The following is a 24,241-nucleotide window of genomic DNA, read 5'->3' as shown; positions in this document are numbered from 1 at the left end:
CAGGACAGGCTGTGGGACAGGGCTGGGGCCACAGGGACAGGGACAGACCATGGGGACAGGCTCTAGGGCAGGGCCACACGTGCCAGAGCTGGGCAGGCAGGGCCTGGCACGCTGGGGACAGGGACAGACCAGCTGCCACCACGTGGCTCCAGCGAGGCCAAGGTCCCCGTGCCCCAGGGCAGGGTGTCCCGCACCGACCCGACACCGCCCCCCCCCCCCCCCAGACAGGGACAGGGACACAGACATGGGCCCGGCCACCGCACGGGGCTTTATTCAGACGATGAGCACGGGGCCGCTGTGGGCGGTGGGCGCTGGCGGGGGGTCCTCGTCCGCGGTGAAGTAGCCGATGAGCGCCCGCACCCCGGCCTTGAGCCCCGGCTGGAGCCCCAGCTGCAGCCCCAGCGCCACGGGGCTGCCGGCCCCAGCGGTGATGGCGGCCAGCCCAGCGTAGCCCAGGTCCTCGGCCACCTCCAGGGCCCGCGTGGAGGCCACGACCTCACAGCCCTGGAAGGCGTAGTAGAGGCTGGTGCCCAGGTTGTAGAAGGTGCTGACGCCTGGCACCCACTCCAGCACCTCGTGGGCCTCCCGCTCCCCCGGCGGGTCGCAGGCGTCCTCATCCTCCCGCCGGCGCCGGGCGACGTGGCGGCACGGCAGCAGCCAGGCCAGGGCGCTGGTCCCCGGGGGCACCCGGACCCCCTCGGCCGAGGCTGCCGTTGGGGTGGGGGGGGTGCTGGCGGTGGGTCGCTGGAGCCGGGTGGGCACCACGCAGAGCCGCGGCGGGGCAGAGACCCCCGGCTGCACCAGGCTGAGGAGGACAGACAGGGCCTGGGGGGCCGGGGTGCCGCGCAGCCGTGCCAGCCCCCGCAGCAGCGCCGCAGCCATGGTGGGGCCCAGCTCCTGCGACAGAGCCAGCACCTCCGCCTCGGCCTGGGGCCCGCAGGCGGCCCCGCTCAGCGCCAGCGCCAGGGCAGCGCGGGCCAGGGCGCGGAGGGGCAGCGGGAGCCGGGGGAAGCCGGGCAGGGCGTCAGGGCGAAGGTCCTGGCAGGAGAAGTTGCCCTCCGGCAGGGCCCGCGGCGGGACGTGCTCTGCCAGCTCTGCCAGCAGCGCCCGCGCCGCAGCGGGGTCACCGGCCCCCGGCCCGGGGAGGGCGGCGGGGAGGACGCTGCCCCCCAGGCTGAGGAGGAAGAGTGGGAGGAAGAGCAGAGCCCGGGGCATGGCGGCAGCTCCAGGATGGCCTGTGGAGATGGCAGAAGGGGCAGAACCCCATCAGCCCCCCCCCCCCCTGCCACAGCCCCCCGCAGCCCCCCAGCGCCCCGGCTCACCCGCTCGCCAGCGCCGGCGTCCCCTGCCCCGTCCAGCCGCGGCGGGCTGCCCCTGCGGCCCCTTTATAGCCCCCGTTATCGGGAGGCGTTGCGACACGCCGGGCCTGGCCCTGTCCCCTGGCACGGAGACAGGGACACGGGGACAGGGCATTTCATGGGGACAGGGCAGCTTGCAGCCCCCAGGACCTGCCCCCCCCCAGACCCACGCAGGCTGCGAGGCTGAGAGCTGCGTTTGTTTATTTGGTCTCTTTCCAGATGTAAAAAAATGTTGGGGGGAAAAAAACCTCACCAAACATAAACAGCTGAGGGAAAGAGGGAGCGTGAGGGAAAAGAGGGAGATGGGGGTAAAACAGGGGAATGGAGACACTGGGGAAGGGGACAGGGGGGTGGCAGAGCCACCTGCTTTTGCAGCACCCTTAAAAACAGCTTTAAAACCTGCAGAAAACTCAGAAAACAGCCCAGGACCTGGGCAGGGCCCAGGGAACCCCTCAACCCTCTTCCTCCTCCTCCTCCTCCTCCAGGCGTCGGACACGCTTCCGCCTCCCCAGGGGCGGCAGGTCCTCATCCTTGTCCTTGTCCTTGTCCTCGTCCTCCCAGGAGCAGGGGGCTGCGGGGGCCAGCTCCATGCCTGAGGGGGGAGGGAGTGAGGAGGGGGCTGAGGCCCCCGGCCAGTGGATGTGGGGGTACACCCCTGCGCCCCCCGCCGCCTCCCCTGCCCCAGCGATGTGGCAAAGGGGCCAGGGACGTGTCCACAACCCAGCAGTGGCCCGTGCCCACCTCCTGGTGACGCCCAGAGCAACACAGGGGAAAAAGCCCCTGAGCCCCCCCTAGGAGAGACCAGGGAGGCCAAACGCACCCGAGCTGCCATCATCCTCATCCTCACTGTCGAACTCCCGTTGCCTCTTGGTGCCTGGCTGCGCCGGGTTGGGGACGGGGACAGGCTCCTCGCTGCAGCAGTGGGGACAGGGGCTGGCACCGCTGGGAGAACCCAGGGGTCCATGTCCCCTCCCCAGCCAGGGAGGGGACCCCCCCAGTGTCGGGGAGGGGATGCAGCCGCGGGGGGGCCGTTCTCACCTCTCCGAGTCGGACCCTGACCCCAGCCGCGCCGGCAGCTGCTCTGCTGATGGGCACAAGAAGAGGGGCTCAGCGCTAGCTCCACAGCTGGGGACCCCCAGCCTGGCTCCTGCACCCCCAGCCCAGCCCCTCACCTGGAGCAGGGTCCTGGGGGCACCTGGGTGGCTCCAGCGGACCCTGGGGGGACCCTGGGGGGCCGCGGTGGTGGTGGGCGATGGAGGTGGCGATGGAGGTGGCCATGCGGCGGAGCTGCTGAGGAGTGATGGCAGCCGGGATGCGCCAGAAGGATTCCTGGGCAGAGAGGGGAGATGCTGCAGGGCCACGCCAGGAGCCAGGGGACAGGGATGGGGACAGGGACGGGGACAGGGACCTCACTTGCTCGTTGCTGGGGGGCCGGAGCCCCAGCTGCCGCAGCAGAGCCCGGAAGCGCCGGTCCTCCATGGCATCCTCATTCTCCTCTGAGAGCGGCACGAGCGGCACAGGGTGGGACACACCTGGGCCAGGACCGCTGTCAGCCCAGCCCTGGCCCCCCGCCCCCAGCCGCTGCCCTGGCCCCCCGCCTGCTCACCGTCCACCTGGCGGTCCTCAGCCGTCCTCCTCAGGCAGTTCTCCAGCCACTGCAGGGGCCCAGCCAGGCCTGGGGACAGGGGAGGGTGAGACAGGATCTGGCCCCGGAGCCAAGCCCGACCAGGGGGGCTCAGGGCCCCTTACCCACCTTCCTGATGCAGGCGATGTGCCAGGCCCTGCCCGGCCCCTTCCTCAGGTGTCCAGTGCTCGTCCATGGGGCCTTCCTCTGCTTCATCACCATCCTCATCCTCCTCCTCGCCGTCACTGTCCTCTGCTGAGCTGTCCTGAGCTGGCACCGCTGGGGTGCCTGCTGCACCCTGTGGGGACCAACAGTGTTTGGGGGACCAACAGTGTTTGGGTGCCCATGACGGGACAGCACCCACCGGGCACAGCCCGGGCCCCCCAGCCCCCCATAGCAGCCCCCCATACCGGCACAGGGACGTGGCCCTTCCTCCGGCGCTTCTTGTACAGCTCCTTGCGCTCCGACACCAGCCCCAGCCCCAGCAGCTTCTCCACCACACGAGCCCGTGACCGCCGCGCCGTCAGGTGCCTCATGATGTTCCCCAGGACATCTGCAGGGAGGGGGATCAGGGTGGGGGGCTACGGAGGACTGCCCCCCACCCCCAACCTGCCCCAGCACCGCTCACCCTCCGAGCCCTGGAACTCCTCAAAGAGCCGCGTCAGCTCCTCCTCCTGCTCCGGCGTCCACAGCACAATGCGGGTGCCCTTCCTGGGGAGGGGGCACAGCTGTCGGTCCCTGCCCTGGGGTGAGGCGGCTGCCCTGGCCCAGGGGTCCCCCCCATGGGGGTCCCCGACCCACCTCTCCCGTGGGAAGTCCTTGGCGCTGCTGGCCAGCCCCAGCCGCACCAGCTGCTTCACCACCTGCCTCCGCGTCCGCCCGGGCGGGGGGAGATGGGCCAGGATGGTGGCGATGATGTCCTCACCTGCAGGAGTGGGAGGCTGCAGGGACAGAGCCCCTGCTGTCCTCCCGGGGGTCCCACTGCCCAACCCCCCCCCCCCCCCCCCGCCCCGGTACCTTCCACCTCCTTGTACTTCCAGTACAGCTCCCGCAGCTCCTGCTCCTGCTGGGGGGTCCAGGGAGGGACTCGGCTCCTGCCAGCCCTGGGCAAGGGTGAAGGGAAGGGGAGGGGAGGTGAGGGGAGGGGAGCAGCCGCCTCCCTGCCCCCCCTCACCCCTCTCCCTGACCCCACTCACCCCTCTCCGTCCTGCAGGGAGCCATAGCCCTCGGTCATCTCACGGATGGCCGATGGACTCTTCCAGAAGAGCAGCTCCACGAAAGCCTTCTTGTTGGTGGCCGCCAACGCAAAGAACTTGCCCAGGATGAACTTGGCCAAGGCCACCAGCTCCTGCGGGCAGAGGGAGGGAAAGTGGGGCTGGGGGATGCTGGGGACAGACCCCTCCCCAGGAGCCTTGGAGAGGGGGGATCCGGGCCCCAGCTGACCTGGTACGCGCCGGCAGCGGGGTCGTTGAGGAGGCGGTGGAAGAGGGTGAAGAGGGAGAGCTGGAAGAGCAGGGCCTCCATGTGCAGGTCGCGGGCCAGGCGGTGCAGCAGGCGCGCGGCGCAGTGGTTGGTGTGGGGGCTGTTGCGGGCGTACCCCCGCAGCAGCACCACCAGCGCCCGCACCACGGGGGCACAAGCAAATCTGCCCCGGCAGCCCCCGTCAGTGGGGCCGCCCTGGCAAGAGGTGCCACCCCGGACCCCCGGGACCCCCCAACCCTGGCCCCCCTCACCGTTTCAGGTAGTCGAGGAAGTTGAACTCCTTCTCTGACACCTGCACGGTCTCTTCCTCCTCTTCCTCCTCCTCTTCCTCTTCCTCCAGCTCCTCAGTCTTGGGGGGCGCGTGCCCTGCGGTGGGACAGTGCTGAGGGGCCGGAGCGCTGCGGCCAAGCCCACCGTTCCCGGTGCCACCGCCGGGGACTCACCAGGCAGGGGAGCAAAGAGAATCTCCCGCAGCAGCTGCATCTCCTCCGGCGGCCCCGTGTCGGGGGTTCCGAACACGTCCCCTTCAGGCCAGATGTCCCTGGGGAGAGGGGGACGGGCTGGCACCATGTCCCCGTGCCCCTGCCTGGGTGTGGGATGGGAATTGCGGTGCCAGTACCTGGCGGAGCGGAGCAGGCGCAGGGCTTGGGGAGCTCGGGCACCCCGCAGGCACCCCTGGATCTGCAGCAGAGCCTCTGTGCGCTGCTCCTCCACCGGCGTCTCTGAGGCAGCATCAAAGGGCACCACATCCTCGGGGAGGGGCACTTCGCCCTGGGGTGGGACACTGTCACCCTACACCCTGCAGAGACCCCCAGTGCCCCCTGCGGGGCCGGATCCTTCCCCCTACCTGCAAGCAGGCCTGGAGCTGCGGGACCAATCCTGCCCACAACTCCTCCAGCTCCGCGGTGCTGGGCGGCTGCGGGGCGATGGCTGCGGGCGCCTGCGGCTTCTTCTTCTTCCGCACACGCTTGCTCTGGGGGGGGGGAGGGGGGCAAGAACAGGGTCAGGAGGGGCTGCCTGACCACCCAGGGATCCCTCCCGCAGGGCAGCCACATCACACCTGCACCATGAGGCTGCTGCGGCCCTGGCAGAAGCGCTCCAGCATGCGGAGGAACAGATGGGCCGTCTCCACCAGGTCCCGCAAGAAGCTGCGCGGCTGCTTGGTCTCGTCGAACTTGCGGAAAAGAGTGAGGAAGAGCTCCCGGTACTCCATCAGGTAGAAAATATTGCCTGGGGAAGAGATGGTCAGCCAGGGGGGGGTGGGGGTGGGGATGGGGTCAGACACCCCCTCCCCAGCCAAGGATGGGCAGAAGGACAGATGGACTCACTCTTGATGACCTGGCTGCTGTCCCGCACCGCCTGCTCGGGGGACCGGTCCATCTCCTGCACGGTCCGCAGCAGCTCCTGGTACGCCTTCAGGGCCAGGTGCATCCTGGAGATGGGCAGTGTCAGGGCACAGCCCTGCACCTGGGGGGGTCCCACGCACCAGGGAGGGTCCCAGGCACCCACCTGCGGGCCCAAGTTGCCGCCCTGCACCCGGGGAGGGTTCCAGGCACTGGGAGGGGGATCCCAGGCACTGGGAGGGGGATCCCAGGAACCCACCTGCAGGCCCAAGTTGCTGCCCTGCACCCGGGGGGGGGGGGGGGTTTCCAGGCACTGGGAGGGGGGTCCCACGCACCCACCTGTGGGCCCAAGTTGCTGCCCTGCACCCGGGGGGGGTCCCAGGCACTGGGAGGGGGGTCCCAGGCACTGGGGAGGGTCCCTGGCACCCACCTGCGGGCCCAAGTTGCCGCCTCCTTCTTATCCATCAGCGCCATCTCATAGTAGGTGGTGAGGTTCTGCTCGATGAAGTGGAAGGCGCGGACACTCACCGTCTCCGACACCAGCTCGGGGCGGAAGCCCCGGCGGCGGTTGAAGGCCATGAAGAAGGCGGTGGCCCACAGGTAGTAGGTCTCGTCATGCTGCTGAGCCTTCTCCCGCACCAGCTGGTCCTGGGGGCAGCAGGGGAGGCTCAGTGGGGATCCCACAGCCCAGGGAGGGGGTCACGGGTCCCTCCACAGCCCCTCACCTTGACCAGGAGCATCAGGCGGTTGTAGCAGCTCTCCAGAAAGTCCTGGCAGAAGCAGCGCAGGAAGAGCCGGACGTTGCGGGCAGAGCGGCGGGGGGTCTCGGTCTCGGGGGCGGCCTGGCGGCGCCGCGGCACCCGCCGTGTCTCCTTGCCCATGTCATGGCTGTAGCTCTTCAGCTGTGGGGGACAAGCACAAAGCGGCCAGACTGACACCCCAGTGTCGTCACCCCCACGCCCCCCTGCCACGTCCCTGTCCCTGTCCTCACGTTGTGGAGCCCTTTGTGGAAGATGACGTCCCGGTCCCCGATGGCCTTCAGGCCCTGCAGGACATAGGAGCCACCGAAGCGGGAGTGCCTGGGGCAGGGGGACACGGGCTGAGTGGTGCTGGCCGCACCACAGGGGTCCCAAACCTGCCATGGGGATCCCCCCTCCTCACCTGGACGGGCGCTGCAGTGCTCGGGCCCTCTTCTCTGCCAGCTCCCGCTGCCGCAGGGTCTCCAGCTCCTGTACGTCCTCCCCATGCTCAGCAGCCGCCTGCCCCTGCCCCAGCGCCGCCAGCTCCTCCGCACTCTGCGGGCAGTGCCGTCAGTGCTGTTGGGGGGGGCTCCTGGGGTGTCCCCTAGCCCACCGCCCCTGCCCTGGCTCACCTGGTCGCGGAACATGAGGGAGATGATCTCCAGGACGTGCAGGGCCCATTGCTGCTCTACCTGGGCGCTGGCCAGGAACTTGAGTAGGTCATCCATCCCACTCATGTGCAGCGCCCACAGCACCCGGTCGTGCACACTGGCATCGCCATCCACACCCTGGGGGGGGCGGTGGGCAGGGGGCTCAGTAGGTGGGTCATTGGGGTCCCTGGGGGGTTACCAGGGCCCCAGACCTGCCAGGTGACCAGGGAAGGACCCCGGCCCGGTACCTGCTCCTCTGTGGGGTCTGGGGGGATGTGGAGCACATTGCGCACCAGCAGCAAGATTCTCTCGATCAGCAGCATGTCCTCATCTTGCCGCTGCTCCCAGTCCTGGGGCGACGGAGCCGTGAGGGTTCCCCACAGCACCCATGGGGACCCCAGCCCCGCTCAGCGGGGACGGAGCCCACAGTCCCCAGGAGCTGCATGGGGATGCAGGACTCACCAGCTGCAGGAGGTTGTAGAGCTTCTCGCTGAGCACTCCAAAAACTTTCTCACTGGCAAAAGCCTGCAGAGACCCCCCTGCATGAGCGAGGGGGATGGGGGTATAGGCAGAGCCCCCCCCCCAGGGTCCCCTCCCTGGGCAGACTCACTTCTTTGTAGGCCTGGAGGTAAGACAGGACCTGGAGAAAGTGGTGCCGGGAAGTGGCATCTGACGGCACTTTGCCAAAGCAGAGCAGAGCTGGTTGCGTCAGGTTCACCATCAGCCTGCGAGAGGGCAGGGTGAGGCCGCATGGGACTGCCATCCATGGGGACACCCTGTGGGGACACCCCCAGCCCCAAACCTGCCCCCCCCCCCGGTACCTAATGACGGCATCGAAGAGCACCTTGTCCTGCGGGTACTGGACCAGGATGGGCAGAAGATCATTCTGCAGGATCTGTGCTGCTCCCAGCTGCTGCCGGATATCCCGGGTCTCATCCTCATGGCGCAGGTACCGGATCAGGTCCTTGACGCTCTCTGGCAGGGGCCAGGGCCGTGAGCCCCCCTGCTGCCCCCGGCCCCTGCCCCGCCCCCCCCCCATCACCCCACCTACCCAGGCAGTCGGGCTCCCGGTGGTAGACGTCCCCTTCCAGATAGCCCAGGGCGCTGCAGGTAGCCAGCAGCTCGCAGTTCATCATGTACCAGTCCATGCAGCGCGGCGGGGCGCTGGGGACCGCGGGCCGGGGGCTTCTGCGAGACGGCCGTCAGCGCCACCGCCGGGTGCCCCCCCCCTCCCCGTTCTGGGGTCCCCCGGCCCCCCCTGGCCTATACCGGGCTCACCCCGGTTCTCCCCCGACCCCAGCTGCCCCAGGGCTCCCCCTGCTCCCTGTCCCCCTCCGGCTCCAGGCCCCGGGCCAACACGGCGGCACCCCCGAGCCCCGGTCGATCTCTCCCTGTTCCCAGGACCCCCGCCGCTCCCGGCGCCCCCCTCCCCCCCCCGACGCGGAGGCACCGCCCCGGGGAGCCCGAAGCCCGACACCCGGGCCCCCGCCGGCTCTGGGCCCCATCCAGACACGGGGGCCCCATCCAGACATTGGGCCCCCCCTGGCCTCGGGGCACCCCCGGCCTCGGGGCCCCCCGCTCACCGCCCGCCCCGTTCTCCGCCGCCGTCGCGGCCGCGCGCCCGGGAGCCGGCGTGGGGGCGGCGTTACACAACCGCCCCAGTTTCCGCGGCGAGAGGCCCCGCCCCGCCCGCGGCCTTCAAGCGGTAACACCTGCCGAGCGCCGCCGCTGGGCCCCACACCCTCCCCCATCGCCCGCCACGGGCACGAACCGGCGACGCAGTAACCCCCTCCCCCCTTCCCCCTTCTCTTGGTCTTCGCACCCACCCCCTACTACCCCTCCCTCAGCGCTGTGGGCGAAACCCCCCACCCTGCGGGGAGGTAGTACGCATGCGCGACGTTGCCCCTTTAAATGCTGAAGGGACTGTGGCACCGCCTCTCCCCGGGGGCGGGGCCTCCGCTGCAGGCGCGGGAACCGCTGGCGGTGGGCATGTCCCGTCAGTCCCCGCGGCGGCCGGGGTTCGGTTCCCCAACCCCCCCCCCCCTCCGGTACTGTCCCCTCCCGTTCCCCGGTGCCGAGCACGGCCGCGAGCGGTTACCAAAATAAAAGAGCAGGTTTAATTCACCGAACACAGAAGTCCCGCCGCGGCGGGGCGGGGCGGCCCCAGCCCGGTACGGGCGGCCCCGGGGAGGCCGGGGGCCGAGTCCCGGCCGCGGGGCCCCCCCCGCCGCGCCGCACACACACGCACCACACGCACCGCGGCGGCCCCGTCACAGCAAAGCAGCGGGGGGGGTGGGGGAGGCCGGGCCCGGCCTACAGGCCCTGCGTCTTCAGCTCCAGCGGCTCGGCCGGCGGCTCGGGGGTCGCCTCGGCGGCGGGGGGCTCTCCCTTGAGGGCGGCCAGGCGCTCGGCCAGGCTGCGCGGCCGCGGGCACAGCGCGAACTCGTACAGCACCGCGCCCAGCGCCGCGCCCAGCAGCGGGCCTGCCCAGTACACCTGCGGGGGGGCGGCGTGGGCACCGGCACCGCCACCCTCCCATCCCCCCCCCGCCACCCTCCCATCCCCGCCCCCCCGGGCTACGGCACACCCCCACAACCCCCCCCAACCCGCCCCCGCGGGGATCGGGCCCGGCCGCGGGGCACCTGCTCCCTGGAGGGGCTGTATGAGGGAGGGGTGTGTGTGTGTGTGTGTGTGTGTGTGTGTCCCCTCGAGATTTGGGGGTGGCCGGGCTGGGGGGGCTCCCCGTGCCCTGGTCTGTGCAGCCCCCAGCACCCTGGGGTGCTGCTGTCACCGGGGTGGCTCTGGCAGCTGCCACCCCTCGGCAGGGACCCCGCAGCTGGGGCAGGACAGGGACAAGCCAGGGGGGTCAGGGAGGGCCCAGGGTGGGACGGGGGGGCCCCCCACCCCACTTACCCAGTGGTTGGCGAAGTTGCGGGTGATGACGGCAGGGGCGAAGGAGCGTGCGGGGTTCATGCTGGCGCCCGTGTAGTGGATCTGGGGGGGGGGGGGGGATGGGGCGGTGGGGTGCCGGCTCCGGCTGGCTGCCCCTGAGGCCCCAGGCAACCCCCCAAGCCCCCAGGGGGGTCACACCAGGAGGGTCCCCATGGGTGCCCTTACCCCGAAGAGGTGGCCGAGGGCGAGGGAGAAGCCAACGGGCAGCGCGGCCGAGCCCGGGCGCCCGTCGTGGCGGTCGTCAAAGCTGGCGAAGACGCAGAGGACGAACTGGGCGGTCAGGAGCAGCTCCACCACCGTGCCCTGGCCCGGGCCCACGCCAGGGTGCAGCTGTGCGGGGAGGGGGCTCAGCACCCCACCGACCCCCGGCTGGCAGCCAGCACCCCACCGAGCTGGTCCCCCATTCCCCTGGCACCCCAAACCCCCTGCTGACACGGCTGTCACCCCCTCCACGCTCCCCATCATGCCCCAAACGCCTCCCGGACCCCCAGCCCCCACGCCCACCCCCAAGCCTCAAACGCCTCCCGGACCCCCAGCCCCCACGCCCACCCCCAAGCCCCAAATGCCTCCGGGACCCCCAGCCCCCACGCCCACCCCCAAGCCCCAAACACCTCCCAGACTCCCAGCCCCCACGCCCACCCCCAAACCCCAAACACCTCCCGGACCCCCAGCCCCCACGCCCACCCCCAAGCCCCAAACACCTCCCAGACCCCCAGCCCCCACGCCCACCCCCAAACCCCAAACGCCTCCCAGACCCCCAGCCCCCACGCCCACCCCCAAGCCCCAAAACACCTCCCAGACCCCCTAATCCTCCATTACCCCCAGCACATCAAGCATCTCTACACCCCCCAATCCCCCATTACAATCCTGTGGCACCCCAAACCACCTCCTGGAGCCCCCCGCCCCATGGTACCCCAGCTCCACAAGCACCCCCAGCCCCCTGCCCCTGCTCACCGCGCTGAGGCCAAGGGTGCCGCGGACGGGGGCCGGTGTCACCCCGTAGAGCACGCCAGCCCCGGCCAGCGCGCCCAGCACCTGGGCCAGGAGGTAGCCCAGGGCACGGGGCAGGGAGAGCTGCGAGGCCAGCAGGAAGGCCAGGGTGATGGCCGGGTTGACGTGGCCTCCGCTGACATGGCCCAGCGCCTGCACCAGGGTGGCCTGGGCAAGCCCGAAGGCCAGGGCCGCCCCCAGGACACTGGGGGGGCCCGGGGCCCAGCGCAGGGAGGCCCCCAGCCCCAGCAGGGCATAGAGGAGGCTGCCCAGGAACTCGGCCAGGACGGCCCTCCAGAAGGAGGACGAGCGCAGCTCCCGCATGGCCTGGCCCCGCTGCCCTCCACGGCCCCGCTCCCCTCCCCGGGGGCCACCCGTGCCCACCTTTATAAGGCCCCCCCGGGCCGGCCCCGGGGGTGGGATCCCACCGCTGCCACCCCCCGTTAACCACTTCGCTGCCCGGGGCGGGGGCTGAGTGATGTGCAACGAGGGACACCCCCCCGCGGGCTCCCCCAGGGAAGCCCTGCGCCCCCAGGGTAGTGGGGACCCCCCCCCCCAGAGCTGCACCCCTCTCCATCCCTGGGGCTGCCTTGCTGGGGAGGGGCTCTGACCCATAGGTGCCCTTTGTGGGGTTTGGGGGACCCCTGCGCTCAGGGGGCCAGGGTCAGTGCTGAGGACTCCCACCCCTCCCACCCCCCCCCCCCAAGATTTTGGGGATGCATTGAGGCCACACTGCTGGGAGCCAGGCTCCCCCAACCCCACACAGGGGGGGCCCTGGGTGCCCCCCCGGCCCGCCGTGGGGCTGGCCCCGGGGGGCTCCCCCCCGCCCCGGCCCTGTTGTCTGCGGGAGGGTTATTCAGCCTGGCTTAGCGGGCACTAATTCCCTGGCCGGGGGGATTAGGGCCAGGCCCGGCCATTGGCGCCCGCCGAAATCTGCCGGGGCTGCAGAGGCCGCGACAAAGGGCTTTGCTGCGCTCAGCGCCCCGGCACGGGACGGGGTGGATGGGGGGTCCTGGCCCCCACCCTCGCCACGGGGCTGCTGGGAGGGGGCACCTGCCCGGGGAGCCAGGGAGGGGGCATGGCCCCAAGGGGGGGCCCGGGGGAAGACCCCAGTATCAGGGTGTCCCATGCCCTGAGGGTGCAGGGTGGGGGTCTTGCAGCCATGGAGATTCACCCGTCCCCCACAGCAACACTCTGCACCCACCTCCAACCCAAAGCCAACTTTAATCCGCCCTGTGGGGAGAGGGTGGGATGGGGAGGGGGGAGCTGGAGCCATCTGTGCATGGACCCCCCACCCTGCCGGGGGGGGCACCGTGTCCTGCGTGCCCCACGGCAGGTGCTGGGGTCTGGCGGGGACCTGGCGCTGGAGCCTCTGTGCCACCTCCCAAGGGCTGGGTCGGAGCAGGGGGCTGGGGGGCTCAGGCTGTGCCCTGGTCTCGCTCAGCCGGGGGGGCTGGGTGGCTGCGGGTGGAGGCTGAGGAGGGGGATGGGCTGGTGGTCTCCACCAGTGCCACGTCCCGGCAGGCGAGGCAGGCACCCAGCTTCTCCCGGGATGCGCCGGGGGCGAAGATGAACTCATAGGAGAGCCTGGCCAGCACCGCACCCAGCACCGGCCCCAGCCAGTACACCTGGGGGGTGGGGGACATGTGTCAGGGGTGCCCTGGGGGGGGCGGACAGGGTCGGGGTGCCCCAGGGGCGGGGCGGCTGCTGGGTGCTGCTCAAGGGATGGGTGGACCGGGGACCCCACACCAGTGCTGGGGACTGACTGGAGGAACCTTCTCCCAGCATCATGAGGAGCCATGGGGGGGACACATTTGGGGTGGGGGGACCGGGGGAAGCCCATCCCAAGGATTGGGTCTGGGGGGGACCCATGCTGGGATGGAGGGACCAGGAAGACCCAAACTGGGGATGGAGCCAGGGGTGACCTGTCCCATCAGGGGACTCATCCAAATGAGAGGAAGAGCCAGGGAACCCTGTCCTGGGGAGGTGGGGGTGGGATCGCAGGGGTCCCACACTGCAGCTGGGGGCACCCATCCCCACACTGGGGTCTCTGGGGGGGAGCTGGGGGCGCCACCAACTCACCCAGTGGTCATCCCAGATGCCAGTGACGATGGCTGGCCCCAGCGAACGCGCTGGGTTCATGCTGCCCCCCGAGAACGGCCCCTGTGGGACAGGGGGGTCAGTGCCAGCTGGGGACCAGCAGCCCCGAGGGGGTGAGTGGGGGTCCTTACCGCAGCCAGGGCACCGGCAGCCACAGCGCTGCCCAGAGCCAGCCCACCCTGGGGGGCCACCTGGTCGGTGGTGGCAAAGGCAGCCAGCGCCAGCTGGAAGGTGGCAAAGGTCTCCCAGGCCAGGGCTTGTCCCGCCGTCCCCGCTGCGCTCACCTGCCATGGCAGCCTGGCCTCAGCGCCACCGCTGGCATGGGGACAGGGACGGGGATGGGGACACTCACCCTGGTGACAAGGCTGGTGTCATCCGGCAGCGCCAGGCGGGCGATGGCAGAGGCCAGCACAGCCCCGGTGCACTGCGCCAGGAGCCCGGCGGCCCCACGCAGGGCACTCAGCTTGCGGGTGCAGAGCAGGGCCAGGGTGAGCGCCGGGTTGGCCTGGGGTGCCCTGAGGGTGCAGGCCAGCGCCCCTGCCACCAGACCCCCGGCCAACGCTGGTGCCAGGGGTCTCGGGTCCACTGAGGCGCCCAGCACCACTCCCACGAAGATGAGCGTTGCCACAGCCTCCACCAGCACCCCCTGCCAGAAGCACCAGCTCCGCAGCTCCTGGGGGCACAGGGCAGTCGGGCATCACCCTGGTGGCACCACAGAAACCGGGTGCCACGGCCATGGGGTGCCCTGGTGACAGAGTGCCTTGGTGATGAGGTGGTGTGGCAATGAGTGGCCTCGGTGACGGGGGGCCATGGCAGCAGGATGCCTTAGTGATGGCACCACAGCTATGGGGTGCCTCAGAGATGGGGGGCCATGGACCAGGATGCCTCAGTGACTGGGTACCACAGCTACAGGATGCCTCAGAGATGGGGGACCATGGACCAGGATGCCTCAGTGACTGGGTACCACAGCTATGGGGTGCCTCAGAGATGGGGGACCATGGACCAGGATGCCTCAGTGTCTGGATACCACAGCTACAGGATGCCTCAGAGATGGGGGACCATGGACCAGGATGCCTCAGTGTCTGGGTACCACAGCTACAGGATGCCTCAGAGATGGGGGAGCATGGACCAGGATGCCTCAGTGACTGGGTACCACAGCTACGGGATGCCTCAGAGATGGGGGACCATGGACCAGGATGCCTCAGTGTCTGGGTACCACAGCTATGGGGTGCCTCAGAGATGGGGGGCCATGGACCAGGATGCCTCAGTGACTGGGTACCACAGCTACAGGATGCCTCAGAGATGGGGGACCATGGACCAGGATGCCTCAGTGACTGGGTACCACAGCTATGGGGTGCCTCAGAGATGGGGGACCATGGACCAGGATGCCTCAGTGTCTGGGTACCACAGCTACGGGATGCCTCAGAGATGGGGGACCATGGACCAGGATGCCTCAGTGTCTGGGTACCACAGCTACGGGATGCCTCAGAGATGGGGGACCATGGATCGGGATGCCTCAGTGTCTGGGTACCACAGCTACGGGGTGCCTCAGAGATGGGGGACCATGGATCGGGATGCCTCAGTGTCTGGGTACCACAGCTACGGGGTGCCTCAGAGATGGGGGACCATGGATCGGGATGCCTCAGTGTCTGGGTACCACAGCTACGGGGTGCCTCAGAGATGGGGGACCATGGACCAGGATGCCTCAGTGTCTGGGTACCACAGCTACGGGGTGCCTCAGAGATGGGGGACCATGGACCGGGATGCCTCAGTGTCTGGGTACCACAGCTACGGGGTGCCTCAGAGCTGGGGGAGCATGGACCAGGATGCCTTAGTGACTGGGTACCACAGCTACGGGATGCCTCAGAGCTGGGGGACCATGGACCAGGATGCCTCAGTGTCTGGGTACCACAGCTACGGGATGCCTCAGAGATGGGGGGCCATGGACCAGGATGCCTCAGTGACTGGGTACCACAGCTATGGGGTGCCTCAGAGATGGGGGAGCATGGACCAGGATGCCTCAGTGACTGGGTACCACAGCTATGGGGTGCCTCAGAGATGGGGGAGCATGGACCAGGATGCCTCAGTGTCTGGGTACCACAGCTACGGGGTGCCTCAGAGATGGGGGGCCATGGACCAGGATGCCTCAGTGTCTGGGTACCACAGCTACGGGGTGCCTCAGAGATGGGGGACCATGGACCAGGATGCCTCAGTGTCTGGGTACCACAGCTACGGGGTGCCTCAGAGATGGGGGACCATGGACCAGGATGCCTCAGTGTCTGGGTACCACAGCTATGGAGTGCCATGGCAGCAGGATGCCTCAGTGTCTGGGTACCACAGCTACGGGATGCCTCAGAGATGGGGGACCATGGACCAGGATGCCTCAGTGTCTGGGTACCACAGCAATGGGGTGCCTCAGAGATGGGGGGCCATGGACCAGGATGCCTCAGTGTCTGGGTACCACAGCTACGGGGTGCCTCAGAGATGGGGGACCATGGACCAGGATGCCTCAGTGTCTGGGTACCACAGCTACGGGGTGCCTCAGAGGTGGGGGCCATGGACCAGGATGCCTCAGTGTCTGGGTACCACAGCTACGGGGTGCCTCAGAGATGGGGGGCCATGGACCAGGATGCCTCGGTGTCTGGGTACCACAGCAATGGGGTGCCTCAGAGATGGGGGAGCATGGACCAGGATGCCTCAGTGTCTGGGTACCACAGCTACAGGGTGCCTCAGAGATGGGGGGCCATGGACCAGGATGCCTCGGTGTCTGGGTACCACAGCTACGGGGTGCCTCAGAGATGGGGGGCCATGGACCAGGATGCCTCAGTGTCTGGGTACCACAGCTATGGGGTGCCTCAGAGATGGGGGGCCATGGACCAGGATGCCTCAGTGTCTGGGTACCACAGCTACGGGGTGCCTCAGAGATGGGGGACCATGGACCAGGATGCCTCAGTGTCTGGGTACCACAGCTACAGGGTGCCTCAGAGATGGGGGACCATGGACTGGGATGCCTCAGAGATGGGGGACCATGGACCAGGATGCCTCAGTGTCTGGGTACCACAGCTACGGGATGCCTCAGAGATGGGGGGCCATGGACCAGGATGCCTCAGTGTCTGGGTACCACAGCTACGGGGTGCCTCAGAGATGGGGGGCCATGCATCAGGATGCCTCAGTGACTGGGTACCACAGCTATGGGGTGCCTCAGAGATGGGGGGGCATGCATCAGGATGCCTCAGTGACTGGGTACCATGGTACCACAGCCATGGGGTGCCTTGGTGGTGGGGTGCCATAGCAATAAGACACCTCAGCAACCAGTATCTCAGCAACAGGGTGAAGGGACCCCTCAGCAACTGGGTACCATGGTGATGTGGTGCCACCTCAACAGGGTACCATGGTGATGGGGGCATCTTGGCAATGGGTTCATCATGGCAACAGGAGCACCGCAGCAATGGGGCCATCATGGCAGCAGAGATGGGTACCCTGGCTACAGGGGGATATAGTCACAGAGGTGGGTGCAGGAGCCACACCAGGGCCGGGGGGCACATAGGGACGGTTGTGCCAGGGCTATGGGCTGGGTGCTGACAGACTGCGGGGGTCTCTGTGAGTTAGGGGCTTGCTCACCCCCCTCCCCCCCACCCCCCCGCAGGGCAGGACCCCAGGGCCTTGGCTCTGGGGGTGAGCAGGGGGCTGAGGGGGAAGGGGCTGGGGAAGCGCAGCTCGCGGGGCCTTACCTCCCTGATGGCCATGGCGCAGCTGCAGGGCCGAGGAGAGCACGGAGGACACCCAGGGCAGGGGCACCTCCCACCCCCCGGCCCTGCCACCCCCCCCCCTCCCCCCAGGCACTGCCAACCCCCCCAGTGTGGGGAGGGAAGGCCCCATGCTTGGCACAAGGCACCCTTGTGCTGCAGGAGGGGGCTGAGGATGGGGCACGGCCCTGGGGGGGCTGCAGGGGTCCGGCACCGGGCTCAGAGCATCTCTGGGTACCATGGCAACGAGCTGCCAGACTTTGGGGTGTTGCCACGACGACCAGCACTCCATCCCCGGCTGAGAGATGAAAGGCAGGGATGAAAGGCTGCGGGGAGCGGAGGGGGCTTCCCGCAGCGCAGTGGGGGGGCCACCCCCATAGCCGGCCCTGCTCACACGCCAGGGATGACAACCTGGGGCCGTCCCCGCTGTGCTGGGCCAGGGGTGCCCCCGTGTCCCCACCCGCGGGGAGCCAGCGCCTGCATCCCTGCCAGCTCAGCATCCCGGCCCTGCACGTGGGGTGAGTCAGCGGGGTCGGTGCCGAAGGGCCTGGCTCAGCATGGGGGCACGGGGGGGCCCCGGCCCTGCTGACGCCCTGCAAAGAGCCAGAACAATCCGCGCCCAGGGCTGCCACAAAGGGGACAGGCCGGCTCCGCGGGGACACGCAGGCGGACGCACGGACACGGAGCCACGTGGGCCCCACGCCCCGGCCGATGAGGCTGGCTGGGGGGCGCAGAGTGTCTGTGTGGGGCAGAGCGGGGCAGCAGCGGCGCCCCCAGCCCCCAGGGCTGAGCTCGTGCCAGGCTGGGCACAGCTGGGCCGGGACCCCCTGCCCCGCCCCACAAACCCCTGTGGGATCCCCTGTTCTGCCCCTGCCACAGCACCCTGGGGACACTGTATCCCCCCCACAGACCACCTGGGGACCCCCAGGTCTGCCCCTGCCCCACAGAAACCCCAGGACCCCCCATTCTGCCTCACAGACCCCCCCAATACCCCCAAGATTCCCCATCCTGCCCCACAGACCCGCCAGGCGCCGCCCCAGGTCCCCCTTTCCTGTCCCCCCGCCCCCCTTAACACCACCCCACTGCCGGGTGGGGTGGGGGGTGGGGAACTGGAAGCGCCAAGATGGCGGCCCCCAGTGCGCCCTCAGCCGGGGGCGCCGCCGGCCGGCGTCACGTGGCGGGGGAAGGTGGTGCCAAGATGGCGGCGGCGCCTGATGGGCAGCGGGGTGGGGCCACGTGACCGGCGGCTCCAAAATGGCCGCGCCCATGGTGGGGGCGGGTGGGGCGTGGCCCGCGCCCCGCCGAGGGGTAATGGCGGCGGGGGCGCGGCCTCGCGCCCTTAAACGAGCCGCGTGTCCCGTGGGGCCGAGACCCTCTGGGGGTCCCTAGAGCCGGGGCAGCCCGTCCCCGGGGCGGGCAGTGGCACCCCCGGGGGGACGCTCCTGGGTTCAGCCTACAGTCGTTGTCGTTGTTCCCCTCCCGTTTCCCCCTTCTTTCCCCCCCCCCCCCCCCCGCCCCGGTACCGTCGCTCCCCGGCGCTGAGCTGCAGCGCGGCGCGGCGGGGGCAGGACGTTCCACCGGGGTGTGTGTGTGTGTGTGTTCCCGCACTAACCGGGGCGACCTCTCGGCTGGGGGCAACGTCCCACCGTGCGGGGGGCAGCCCACCCCCTGTTCCCCTCAGCCGGGTGGTGGTGGTGGGGGGGGGTCAGGGGTCCCCCGCCGCCCGCGGGGGGCCGGGGTACGGCGGGGCGCGGGGCCGAGCCCGGCGCTAGGACCCGGCCCGCGCGGTGCCAGCCCGGATTCCAGGCTGGCTCCCGGGCGTGACGTCAGGCGCGGGCCCGCCTGGCTCCCGGCCTGCCCCGGCCTCGCGCTCGGGAAAATGCTGCTCTCGGTGCCGCCGCGCTCCGGCCTCCCCGCCTTCGCCTACAACAAGAGCAGCAAGAAGGTAGGGGGGTTCCCCCCGGTCCCCCCCGCCCCCGGGCTGGGCCCGGAGGCCTGGCCCGGGGCACCCCCACCCCGCCCCGGGGCTGGGCCCGGGGTCCTGGCCCGGTACCGCCCGCCCTGGGGTCCCGTCCCGTCTCCCCCCCACCCAGTTCCCCCCCTTACGCCCAGCTCCGGGGCTGGGCCCGGAGTCCCAGCCTGGGGCCCACCCCCCACCGCCCCGGGGAACCCCCCAGGCCCGGAGTCCCGCCCCCGGAGTCGTCGTGTCCCGTCGTCGTTCCCCACCCCCCCCTCCGCCCCGGGGCCGAGTCCAGGGTCCCGCCCCCGCGGTTCCCCCCGGTACCCCCCGCCTTGGGGTCCCCCCGGCCCGGAGACTCGTCATGGGGCACCCCCGATACCCCCCGCCCCGGGCCCGGGTCCAGAGTCCCGCCCTCAGTGACACCCCCCCCCCCCCGGTACCCCCCACATTGAGGTTCCCCCCGGCCCGGGGTCCTGCCCCTGCAGTTCCCCCCCAGGTCCCCCTGCTTCAGGGTCCCTGCAGCACCCCCCACCCCAGGTCTGGGCCCAGAGTCCCACCCCGGCTGCCCCCACCGTGGGGGTCCCCCCCACTCTGCGGCTGGGCCCAGAGTCCTGCCCAGGGTCCCGTCCCCGTCCCCCCAGCTGCAGGGGGTGGGGTGGGCAAGGGGGGGTGACACTCGCTGTGGCAGCCCCTGCTCCCTCCCCAGGGTTGGCTGGGGGGGGGGGGGGCACATGAGTGGCGGGGCTGTGGTCCTGGAGCTGGGGGGGTCAGGGGGACACCCTTGCTGGGACAGGGGTCAGGGCAGGACAGCCTGGTGACCCCCAGCCCCCCTGCCTGGCCTGGGGGGGTCCTGTCCCCCAGCACCTCTGCCCCGTGCCTCAGTTTCCCTCCCAGGGGGGCTGCGCCAGCCTGATACATTGGCCCCAGGCCCAGCGCAGACCCCTGGGCTGGGGGTCACGGGTTTCGTGGCCCCACACAGGGCACGGCGGCCCCCACAGTCACATGTTCACGCTTGCACACGCGTGTGCAACACGCACACATGTGCCCTGCACAAGCACGGACCTCTGCGCCCAGCAATGTCCCTGCCATGGGGTAACAGCCTGCACCGGCTCTTGCACACATACACCCCCCCACCCCCCACGCACAGGGACCAGCCCTGGCACACGCTTGCACATGCTTGTGAGCCGTGCACACGCATGTATGTGCACCAACACATGTGTGTGCCGACGTGTGTGTGCACATCCATGCTCACCTGTGCCGTGGGGGGTCCCTGAGGGTGTCTGTGGATCCTGGCCAGGGGATGTCAGGTGGCGGCTGACCCCCAGCCCTGTCCCCGGTGAGCAGCAGGGGTTTGGGGGGGGGGTCACCCCTCCTTCCCCAGCCAGCACCCCTGGGCTGGACACCCTGAGCTGCAGCAGAGCCTGGATTTGGGGCATCACAGGGCTGGGGGGACATGGGGCCACCCTGGGGAGGGGGGCTGAGGACCCAGGGAGGGGGCCAGGGACCCAGGGGGGGCCAGGGCGCAGAGGCTGCTGCGAGTGATTAATTTTTTCACATTAACATCAGGCCTGGAGGTTTCCCAGCCATCTGGCTGGGGGCCTGGGGGATGGGCGCTGCCCCCGGGGGGTTGTCACGGGGGGGGGGGTGGTCCCATAGCTGGGGTGAGCCCCGCGATCTGTGCCTTGGCCCTGCTGGGAGCTGCCCCCCTCCTCAGCATCTCCACGTGTGCCCTGGGGGGGCTGGGGGCTGTGGCAAAGCTGCGGCGGGTGCTGACCCCCGCCCCCCAGCAGCCCTATGTGCCGCCGGCGCAGCCGCTGGGCCCCCCCAGCCCCAGCCCTGCCGGGGGGGCCACGGACCAGCTCAGCAAGACCAACCTCTACATCCGGGGGCTGCACCCCGGCACCACGGACCAGGACCTTGTCAAGCTCTGTCAGCCGTGAGTGGGGCCGGGACCCCTTCGAGGGCTGGGGTTCCCGCTGCCCCCAGCCCGGTGCCCCCCGGCATGGGTGGGGCTGGGGGCCCTGCTGGGTACCGACCCCTCCCCGTGCCTTCCCCTCAGCTACGGGAAGATCGTCTCCACCAAAGCCATCCTGGACAAGACGACCAACAAGTGCAAAGGTTGGGGGACATGTGGGGCTGAGGTGGGGGGGGGCTGGGGGACTCTGGGGGCCCCTCTCACCACTGCCCCCCCCCCCTCCCCCCCCCCCAGGCTACGGCTTTGTCGACTTCGACAGCCCCACTGCGGCCCAGAAAGCTGTGACGGCGCTGAAGGCCAGCGGGGTGCAGGCACAGATGGCCAAGGTACAGCACAGCCCCTTGGGGGGCCGCCCCCTCCCAACACTCAGAGCCCCCTGGGCTCCCTGCCGGGCCCAGCTGGCCCCCCTGATGCCCCCCTCCCCCCCAGCAACAGGAACAGGATCCCACCAACCTCTACATCTCGAACCTGCCGCTGGGGGTGGACGAGCAGGAGCTGGAGGCGCTGCTGAAGCCCTTCGGGCAGGTGGTCTCGACCCGCATCCTGCGGGACCCCCACGGGGCCAGTCGCGGTGTGGGCTTTGCACGGTACAGGGGGGCCCGGCGGGGGCTCTGCTGGGGGGTACATGGGGCTGGGGGGGGTGCGTGGTGCAATGCCTGGGGCTGGGGGGGGCTAGGAGGACTTGGTGCTGCACAAAGCTGGGGGGGCTGCATGGGTTGGGGGGGCCCAGGAGGACTTGGGGCTGCACAGAGCTAGGGGGGCTACGTGGGGATGGGGGGTCTTCGAGGACTTGGGGCTGCACAGAGCTAGGGGGGCTAAGGGGGGCTGGGGGGTCTAGGAGGACTTGGGGTTGCACAAAGCCGGGGGGGCTGCACGGGGCTGAGAGGGGGGGCAGGAGGACTTGGGGCTGCACAGAGCAAGGGGGGCTGCGTGGGGTGGGGGGGGTTACCCAGGGTGGGGGGCAGCCGGGAGGGCCCCGTGCGCGGCCCCCGCCCCAGCCCCGCTCCCCCCAGGATGGAGTCCACGGAGAAGTGCGAGGCCGTCATCACCCACTTCAACGGGAAATACATCAAGACACCCCCGGGGGTGCCAGGTGGGCTGAGGGGGTGCCGGGGGGGGGGGGGGGGCAGGGGGGGAGCTGGGGGCCGGCAGATGGCACTGACAACCCCTCCCCCCAGCCCCCCCTGACCCACTGCTCTGCAAGTTCGCGGACGGGGGGCAGAAGAAGCGGCAGAGCCAGGGCAAGTTTGTGCCCAACGGGAGAGCCTGGGCGCGGGACGGCGATGCGGTGAGAGGGGCCGGAGGGGGGGAGGGGGCGGGGGTCCACCTGGGGGACAGCCCCCACGGCTGCTGGAGGGGCTGCAGGGCAGCACTGACCCTTTTGCCCCCTCCCCCCACCTCCCCCAGGGCACCGTGACCTTGGCCTATGACCCTGCAACTGTGCTGCAGAACGGGTGGGTGCCCCAGGGCCCCCCAGGCCCCAGCGGGGTGGGGGCTGCCGGCCGCGTCCCCCCTGCCCCTGACCCGCCGCCCCGCAGGTTCTACCCGGCGCCCTACGGCCTGGCCCCCAGCCGGATGATCGCCCCCACGGCCCTGGCCCCCTACCTGCCCTCCCCTGTCTCCTCCTACCAGGTACGGGGGGTGGGGCAGGGCTGGGGGGCGGGGTAACCCCATGGGGGGAGGGGCGGGGGCCTGGGGAGAGCCCCCACCCGCTCCCTCCTGGCTGCTGCCGCAGGTCCACGGCCCCGCCTGGATGCACCAGTCCTACCTCGTGCAGCCCACGGTGAGCTCAGCCCCTCCCCCCGCTGCCCCGCCCTGCCCCGCCCTGCCCCGCCCTGCCCTTCTCCCCGCCCCTCCAGCACCCTGCCCCCCCGCCCTGTGCAGCTATGCCCCGCCCACTTTGGGCCGTAGCCCCACCTACTTTGGATACACCCCTCCCACTGTGGCCACAGCACCGCCCACTTTGGGCATGCCACGCCCGTTGTGACTAAACCCTGCCCCAATGTGCCCATCGCCCCGCCCCCTTTGGATGCGACCTGGCCACTGTGGCCACAGCACCGCCCACTGTGGGCATGCCTCACCCACTTTGGGTTGTAGCCCCGCCCAAATTGGGTCGTGGCCCCGCCCACTGTGTTTGGGCACACCACTGAAGCCCCGCCCCCCAGCCCCACCCTGCCCCAGCCCCGGGTGTCCCTGTCCCCTGTCCCCCTGTGCCCCCAGGAGCCCTTGTCCCCCCGCCCCGGGTCTCCGCAGCACCGGTGCCTCCCCGTGTCCCCCCCCCATCCCCCCCGTGTCCCCGGTGTCCCCTGTCCCGTTCCCCTCCCCCCCCCGCGTCCCCAGGCTGACGGAGCCGTGCAGGGCGCGGTGCTGGCCCCCGCTGTGGACCACGCCGTCCCCCTCCAGCCCTCCGTGGTGGCCCCCCTGGCCCAGCAGCTTGGCCACCTCTCGCTGGGCAGCACCGGCACGGTAAGACCCCCCCCCCAGGTCCCCCCCTTCCCCCCCCCCTCCGCCATGTCCCCCTGCTGCCCCCCGCCCCCACTGATGCCACCGCTCTCCCCAGTACTTGCCTGCTGCCACCGCCGTCCCTGGAGCCTTCATCCCACCGTACCCACCGGTGCCACCTGCCCTCCCCCTGGAGGTGAGTGCTGGGGGGCTGGGGGGGACACAGGGGTTTTGGGGGGGGGGCACAGGCTCCTCTAACACCTCCCCGCAGGACGGCAGCGCCGCGCCGAGCCACGGCCCCATCGAGTCGCCGTCTGAGCCCGGCGCCTTCCCCTACCCCTACCCCAAGTAGTGGGGCGGGGGGGGGGGGAGGGGGGCAGCAGGAGGGACCCCGGACCCACTGGCTGCCAGGAGGGGCTGGGCCGGGACCCCCCCACCCGGCACTGCCCCCCCCCCCACCCCCACTTCCCCCCTGCCGCTGCTGCCGCCTCGGGATGGACCCGTATCCCGGCCGGGGGTCCATGAACCTGGGGTGGTCTCTGTGCCGGGGGTCCCGCTGCTCCCACGGCGCCTCGCTGCCCCCCCTGCTGGGCGGCGCCCCCCCCCCCCCCCCCGGAGGGCTTTTTTTCCTCCTGCATTTTCTAAAAAACTAAAAGGAAAAAAAAAAAAAAAAAAAAAAGGGAAAAAGAAAAGAAAAAAAAAAAAAAAAGGAAAAGATGACAAACGCCGCCCCAGGGGGGCCGGGGGTCCCCGGCCACCCCCCTTGTGCTTCCAGGGCCCGCGGCCACGCCAGCCCCCCCCAGCCGCGGTGCCCCCTGTGCCTTCTGCTGCCCGGTCTGGCCGGTGCCCCCGGCTTGGGGACCGGGGCGGGGGGGCGAT

The 24,241-nt window shown here is 70.5% G+C and overlaps 4 protein-coding genes across 18 annotated transcripts; 1 reads left to right on the top strand and 3 right to left on the bottom strand.

The window, feature by feature from the left end:
* Positions 1-1,542: 1,542 nt before the first annotated feature.
* TIMELESS (timeless circadian regulator) lies at positions 1,543-8,937 on the bottom strand. 10 transcript variants are annotated; one of them, XM_080368488.1, is made up of 30 exons: positions 8,781-8,937; positions 8,249-8,385; positions 8,019-8,172; positions 7,808-7,922; positions 7,660-7,722; positions 7,446-7,547; positions 7,180-7,335; positions 6,969-7,102; positions 6,799-6,886; positions 6,533-6,709; positions 6,147-6,455; positions 5,793-5,973; positions 5,525-5,694; positions 5,312-5,437; positions 5,084-5,235; positions 4,908-5,005; positions 4,716-4,830; positions 4,426-4,627; positions 4,179-4,330; positions 4,000-4,085; positions 3,784-3,907; positions 3,611-3,693; positions 3,393-3,535; positions 3,112-3,280; positions 2,965-3,033; positions 2,772-2,890; positions 2,531-2,687; positions 2,397-2,442; positions 2,179-2,300; positions 1,543-1,977 (listed from the first exon to the last, which is right to left on the bottom strand). In XM_080368488.1, the coding sequence occupies exons 2-30, from the start codon at positions 8,343-8,345 to the stop codon at positions 1,811-1,813; spliced, it is 3,876 nt and encodes a 1,291-aa protein (XP_080224614.1). In that variant the 5' UTR covers positions 8,346-8,385; positions 8,781-8,937; the 3' UTR covers positions 1,543-1,810. The 10 variants fall into 10 exon arrangements, with proteins under 10 accessions (XP_080224614.1, XP_080224617.1, XP_080224620.1 ...); XM_080368491.1 differs by having other exon boundaries at positions 2,397-2,439; XM_080368494.1 differs by having other exon boundaries at positions 2,179-2,270; positions 2,397-2,439; positions 8,781-8,935.
* A 354-nt stretch (positions 8,938-9,291) lies between these two features.
* LOC308054985 (lens fiber major intrinsic protein) lies at positions 9,292-12,227 on the bottom strand. Its single transcript, XM_080368519.1, has 4 exons — positions 11,104-12,227; positions 10,315-10,479; positions 10,111-10,191; positions 9,292-9,693 (listed from the first exon to the last, which is right to left on the bottom strand). Exons 1-4 carry the CDS (start codon positions 11,752-11,754, stop codon positions 9,511-9,513), a joined length of 1,080 nt encoding a protein of 359 aa, XP_080224645.1. The 5' UTR covers positions 11,755-12,227; the 3' UTR covers positions 9,292-9,510.
* Positions 12,228-12,346: 119 nt separating this feature from the next.
* Positions 12,347-18,744, bottom strand: LOC308054987 (aquaporin-4-like). Of its 5 annotated transcripts, XM_080368527.1 has the most exons (7): positions 18,509-18,643; positions 17,200-17,283; positions 16,971-16,992; positions 13,592-13,912; positions 13,371-13,523; positions 13,222-13,302; positions 12,347-12,767 (listed from the first exon to the last, which is right to left on the bottom strand). In XM_080368527.1, exons 3-7 carry the CDS (start codon positions 16,983-16,985, stop codon positions 12,558-12,560), a joined length of 780 nt encoding a protein of 259 aa, XP_080224653.1. In that variant the 5' UTR covers positions 16,986-16,992; positions 17,200-17,283; positions 18,509-18,643; the 3' UTR covers positions 12,347-12,557. The 5 variants fall into 5 exon arrangements, with proteins under 5 accessions (XP_080224653.1, XP_080224652.1, XP_080224650.1 ...); XM_080368526.1 differs by lacking the exon at positions 16,971-16,992 and having other exon boundaries at positions 18,598-18,744; XM_080368524.1 differs by lacking the exon at positions 16,971-16,992.
* A 58-nt stretch (positions 18,745-18,802) lies between these two features.
* RBMS2 (RNA binding motif single stranded interacting protein 2) lies at positions 18,803-24,235 on the top strand. 2 transcript variants are annotated; one of them, XM_080368518.1, is made up of 13 exons: positions 18,803-18,930; positions 20,733-20,881; positions 21,005-21,063; positions 21,155-21,246; positions 21,350-21,507; positions 21,934-22,013; positions 22,099-22,208; positions 22,328-22,374; positions 22,459-22,552; positions 22,656-22,703; positions 23,279-23,386; positions 23,481-23,558; positions 23,634-24,235. In XM_080368518.1, exons 1-13 carry the CDS (start codon positions 18,865-18,867, stop codon positions 23,712-23,714), a joined length of 1,170 nt encoding a protein of 389 aa, XP_080224644.1. In that variant the 5' UTR covers positions 18,803-18,864; the 3' UTR covers positions 23,715-24,235. The 2 variants fall into 2 exon arrangements, with proteins under 2 accessions (XP_080224644.1, XP_080224643.1); XM_080368517.1 differs by having other exon boundaries at positions 22,328-22,552.
* Positions 24,236-24,241: the final 6 nt, after the last annotated feature.

The sequence above is a fragment of the Falco punctatus genome (assembly GCF_963210335.1).
Source record: "Falco punctatus genome assembly, chromosome: 18".
In the NCBI taxonomy this organism is placed as follows: Eukaryota; Metazoa; Chordata; class Aves; order Falconiformes; family Falconidae; genus Falco; species Falco punctatus.
Note: the sequence above shows the minus strand (reverse complement) of the source record. Positions and strands in the feature narration are given on the sequence as shown.